The sequence below is a fragment of the Arachis duranensis genome, chromosome 3 (assembly GCF_000817695.3).
Source record: "Arachis duranensis cultivar V14167 chromosome 3, aradu.V14167.gnm2.J7QH, whole genome shotgun sequence".
Classification (NCBI taxonomy): Eukaryota; Viridiplantae; Streptophyta; class Magnoliopsida; order Fabales; family Fabaceae; genus Arachis; species Arachis duranensis.
Genome location: NC_029774.3, coordinates 27,666,847 through 27,672,867, shown reverse-complemented (window position 1 = coordinate 27,672,867; position 6,021 = coordinate 27,666,847). Strand labels below are relative to the sequence as shown.

Below are 6,021 nucleotides of genomic sequence, written 5' to 3'. Positions count from 1 at the left end.
AAAATATTGACTCAGCAAGTCAATTTGATTTCTCAAAGTCTGTCTGGAATGCAAGCTGCACCAGGCAGTACTAAGGACACTTCATCTGAAGAAGAAGCTTATGATCCTGAGAACCCTTCAATGGAAGAGGTGAATTACATGGGAGAACCCTATGGAAACACCTATAATCCTTCAGGGAGAAGTCATCCAAATCTCTCATGGAAGGATCAACAGAGACCTCAACAAGGTTTCAACAACAATAATGGTGGAAGAAACAGGTTTAGCAATGGCAAGCCTTTTCCATCATCTTCTCAGCAACAGACAGAGAATTCTAAGCAGAGCCATTCTAACTTAGCAACCATAGTCTCTGATCTAATCAAAACCACTCAAAGTTTCATGACTGAAACAAGGTCCTCCATTAGGAATTTAGAGGCACAAGTGGGACAGCTGAGTAAGAAAGTTACTGAACTCCCTCCTAGTACTTTTCCAAGCAATACAGAAGAAAATCCAAAAGGAGAGTGCAAGGTCATCAACATGGCCGAACTTGGAGAGGAGGAAGAGGTAGTGATCGCCACTGAGGAAGACCTCAATGGACGTCCACTGGCCTCCAATGAGTTCCCTAATGAGGAACCATGGGAATCTGAGGCTCATAACGAGACCATAGAGATTCCATTGGATTTACTTCTGCCATTCATGAGCTCTGATGAGTATTCTTCCTCTGAAGAGGATGAAGATGTCACTGAAGAGCAAGTTGCTAAATACCTTGGAGCAATCATGAAGCTAAATGGCAAGTTATTTAGTAATGAGACTTGGGAGAACGAACCTCCTTTGCTCACCAAAGAACTGGATGACTTGACTAGGCAGAGATTACCTCAAAAGAGACAGGATCCTGGGAAGTTTTCAATACCTTGTACCATAGGCACCATGACCTTTGAGAAGGGTCTGTGTGACCTAAGGTCAAGCATAAACCTCATGCCTCTCTCTGTAATGGAGAAGCTAGGGATCTTTGAGGTACAAACTGCAAGAATCTCACTAGAGATGGTAGATAATTCAAGAAAACAAGCTTATGGACTTGTAGAGGATGTTTTGGTAAAGGTTGAAGACCATTACATCCCTGCTGATTTCATAGTCCTAGAGACTGGAAAGTGCATGGATGAATCCATCATCCTTGGCAGACCCTTCCTAGCCACAGCAAAGGCTGTGATTGATGTTGACAGAGAAGAATTGATCATTCAAATGAATGAAGAATCCTTTGTGTTTAAGGCTCAAGGATATCCCTCTGTTACCATGGAGAGGAAGCATGAAGAGCTTCTATCAAAACAGAGTCAAACAGAGCCCCCACAGTCAAACTCTAAGTTTGGTGTTGGGAGGCCACAACCAACTTTTAAGTTTGGTGTTGAACCCTCACATTCAAACTCTAAGTTTGGTGTTGGGAGGTTCCAACATTGCTCTGAGTATCTGTAAGGCTCCATGAGAGCCCACTGTCAAGCTACTGACATTAAAGAAGCGCTTGTTGGGAGGCAACCCAATGTTATATTTATCTATTTTCCTTTGTTATTTTATGTTTTCTGTAGGTTGATGATCATGGAAAGTCACAAAATCAATTGAAAAAGCAAAAACAGAATGAAAAACAGAAAGAAAAATAGCACACCCTGGAGGAAAACCTTGCTGGCGTTTAAACGCCAGTAAGGGCAGCAAATGGGCGTTTAACGCCCAGTCTGGCACCATTCTGGGAGTTTCACGCCAGAAAGGGGCACCAGACTGGCGTTAAACACCAGGAAAGGGCAAGAAGCTGGCGTTAAACGTCAAAAATGGGCACCAGCCCGGCGTTTAACGCCAGAATTGGCATAGAGAGCATTTTCGCTGCCACTTGGTGCAGGGATGAATTTTCCTTGACACCTCAGGATCTGTGGACCCCACAGGATCCCTAAGGATTGAATGACTATGACGAGCTTCAAACTTGTGATTGTGGGGTGTTAGTGACAGACGCAAAAGAATCACTGGATTCTATTCCGACATGATCGAAAACCGACAGATGAATAGTTGTGCTGTGACAGAGTGCATTGAACATTTTCACTGAGAGGATGGGACTGTAGCCATTGACAGCGGTGATGCCCAACATACAGCTTGCCATGGAAAGGAGTAAGAAAGATTGGATGAAGACAGTAGGAAAGCAGAGAGACGGAATGGACAAAGCATCTCCATACACTTATCTGAAGTTTTCACCAATGAATTACATAAGTATCTCTATCCTTATTTTATGTTTTATTTATCTTTTAATCATTAATCCTCCATAACCATTTGAATCCACCTGATTGAGATTTACAAGATGACCATAGCTTGCTTCATACCAACAATCTCCGTGGGATCGACCCTTACTCGCGTAAGGTTTATTACTTGGACGACCCAGTGCACTTGTTGGTTAGTTGTGCGAAGTTGTGATAAAGAGTTGAGATTGCAATTGAGCGTACCATGTTGATGGCACCATTGATGATCACAATTTCGTGCACCACCTACTCGGGATACAATCAAATCCTAATGCACAAGCCGGATGAAGAAAAAACATCCTTCATCACGCCTAGGGCAAACTACTGCTACATGGTCATGCCTTTTAGATTAAAAAATGTTGGAGCCACATACCAAAGGCTGATGAATAAGGTGTTCTCTCCTTACCTTGGGAATTTAATGGAAGTCTGCGTAGATGACATGTTGGTAAAGACCAAGGAGGAGACCGACCTCTTGAGGGATCTCTGGCAAGTCTTTAACATCATAAGGTTGCATGGGATGAGGCTTAACCCCGCAAAATGCACATTCGCGGTAGAGGCTGGAAAATTTCTGGGATTTATGCTGACACAAAGAGGGATCGAAGTGAACCCCGACAAGTGGAAAGCCATTCTAGAAATAAAAAGTCAGACTTGTCTAAGAGAGGTCCAACAACTAAACGGCCGACTTGCCGCCCTCTCTAGATTCTTGGCGGGATCAGCATTGAGATCCCTTCCACTGTTCTCTCTACTAAGGAAAGGATGCCAGTTCGAATGGACTTCAAAGTGCGAAGAAGCATTCCAGGAGTTCAAAAGGTTCTTAAGTCAACCTCCAATTCTGACCCGACCAATAGTTGGGGAAGAGCTCGTCTTGTATTTGTCCATAGCAGACAAAGCTGTAGCATCAGCTCTAATACGGGAAGATGAGGTCGGGCAGCATCCTATATATTTCACCAGCAAAGTCCTACAAGGTCCTGAGCTAAGGTACCAAAAACTGGAGAAGTTTGCGTACTCCTTAGTAGTAGCCTCACGCAGGCTACAGCCTTACTTTCAAGCTCACACCATAAAGGTTCGAACGAACCAACCCATGAAGCAAATCCTTCAAAAGATGGATATTGTGGGTAGAATGGTTCAATGGGCAATAGAGCTCTCTGAGTTCGACCTAAAGTATGAAACTCGGATAGCTATAAAGGCCCAATGCCTCACCGACTTCATAGCAGAATATGTAGGAGACCCAGAGGAAGATGCCACTACATGGGAGCTATATGTAGATGGATCCTCGAACAAGATAGGAAGTGATGCAGGCATAATATTGTTCAACAAAGGAGGAACTCAAATAGAAGTCTCCCTCAAATTTGAATTCCCAGCCTCCAATAATTAGGCAGAATATGAAGCCTTGATTGCAGGACTAAAGCTGGCGGAAGAAGTCGGTGCGACAAAAGTAGTGATATTCAGCGACTCTCAAGTGGTGACCTCCCAAATAAATAGGGAGTATCAAGCCAAAGACCCCAATATGAAAAGGTACTTAGACAAAACCTTGGAGCATCTTAGGCGCTTTGAAGAAACCGAGATTAAGCATATAACTCGGAACCTCAACAGCAGGGCAGACGCCCTCTCCAAGCTTGCAAGTACCAAACCAGGAGGGAACAACAGAAGCCTGATCCAAAAAACACTCCCAGAACCCTCTGTGGCCAAAACAGAGGTCGCTCAAGATGTCCTTGAAGTCACCGGACCAGACCTCGGATGGATGAAGCCTTTAGTCGAATATCTAAAATCTGACATCCTCCCTAAAGAGGAAAAAGAGGCCAAGAAGATCCGGAGAAAAGTACAAAACTACACTCTGGTGAAAAATATCCTCTATAAAAAGGGAATATCAACACCACTGCTAAAGTGTGTTCCGACCTCAAGGACAACCGAAGTATTAGAAGAGGTTCATAATGGAGCCAGGTCGTTGGCCAGAAAGGTAATCCGAGCTGGGTTCTACTGACCGACCTTGCAAAAGGATGCCACATAATTTGTGAAGAGATGCCAGCCATGCCAAATGCATACAAACTTCCACGTAGCCCCTCTCGAGGAGCTCATTAGTATAACTTCTACGTGGTCTTTCGCAAAATGGGGATTGGACTTGCTGGGACCATTCCCTTAAGCATCAGGACAAGTAAAATACCTAATAGTGGGAGTGGATTACTTCACAAAGTGGATAGAGGTAGAACCATTGGTCACCATCACCGCTCAAAAAACTCGGAAGTTTCTCTACAAAAATATTATCACCAGGTATGGAGTACCTCACTCCATCACCACTGATAATGGAACTCAGTTCACCGACTCAACCTTCAAAAACCTAGTGGCCAGTATGAAGATAAAATATCAGTTTATGTCGGTGGAACATCCACAAGCAAATGGACAAGTCGAGACAGCAAATAAGGTCATACCGGCAGGACTGAAGAAAAGGTTGCAGGATGCAAAGGGAGTCTGGGCCGAGGAGCTCCCACAAGTGCTTTGGGCTTATCAGACTACATCTCAATTTGCCACAGGGGAAACACCCTTCCGACCTGCTTACGGCATGGAAGCCATGATACCCGTAGAAATCAACGAGCAAAGTCCAAGGGTGAGCTTCTACGATGAGGTCGGAAATGTACAAGAGCACAAAGAAGAACTTGAGCTACTCCCTGAAGTTCGAGAACAAGCCCAGATAAGAGAGGCAGCGTTGAAACAAAGGATGACAGACAGATATAACAAAAAGGTCATTCGAAGAAGCTCCACCCCAGAGGACCTGGTCTTGACCAGAAATGACATAGGAGTCAACAAATTTGGGGATGGAAAGCTCGCTGCCAATTGGAAAGGTCCATACAAAATTAGAGAGGTCTTAGAAAAAGGCTACTACAAAGTGGCCGACTTAAACGGCACCGAGCTACCTAGGTAGTGGCATGCTTGTAATATGAAAAGGTACTATAGTTAAAAACGAATCCAACTCCCTGATGTACTCTTTTTCCAACTTCACAATTTTTTCCCAAAGAAAGGGTTTTCCTGAAGGGGGTTTTTAACGAGGCATCAAAGTGGGGACTAAAGGGCAACGAAATTGTTAAAATCCTTAGTAACAAAAAAAAGTACCTTTGCAAACAAAGATCTTTTTCCCATATCTCTTTACAAATTCCTTTTCATGTTTTCACTCTATCTACGAAACGTGCTGACTTAAGCTCGACAAAACGTGAAAATCCCATGAACTGACCTAGATGGTCGTCAGGATAAAACGACGAGGTAAAAGTCAGTGTAAAGAGGTTATAGAAGTAGATCATAAAAGAACTCGGAAATTAGTCGACTTATAAGTCAGAAAAACCGAGAAAAATGAAATGCATCACATAAATAACCTAAGTTACGGAAACTCAATAAGAAAAAATTGAGTACGAGGAATATCAAAAAGAGATAAGAAAATCCATCAAAAACCAAAGGCAGAAACTGTCCCCAAGTCTTTAAGAAAAAGTTCAAAGATAACTTGGACAAAGGACAGCCGGCCAAGGTAAAAGTTTTTCCAAAGCAAAGGGTTTTCGACAAAGAAAAAGTCCAAAAGAGTTTTCTCAAAACCTAAATATAAAGCATGCAGGCCAACGTAAGCATAACCTAAAACCCTTATCCAAAAAGAATGGTATTTTTAATTTTGTTTACGGCCACAAAGGGCCAAGAAGTGTCAGGAAACAACCACCACAATAAATATAAAATTGTTTAAAAAATGGGGGACCCACAGGCCGGGCCCCCATATAGCCATCATAAGTTAATTGGAAGA

The 6,021-nt window shown here is 43.1% G+C and overlaps 1 protein-coding gene across 1 annotated transcript; it reads left to right on the top strand.

The window, feature by feature from the left end:
• The first annotated feature begins 2,664 nt into the window (after window positions 1-2,664).
• Window positions 2,665-5,163, top strand: LOC107478346 (uncharacterized). Its single transcript, XM_016098489.1, has 3 exons — window positions 2,665-3,544; window positions 3,647-4,187; window positions 4,515-5,163. The coding sequence occupies exons 1-3, from the start codon at window positions 2,665-2,667 to the stop codon at window positions 5,161-5,163; spliced, it is 2,070 nt and encodes a 689-aa protein (XP_015953975.1).
• Window positions 5,164-6,021: the final 858 nt, after the last annotated feature.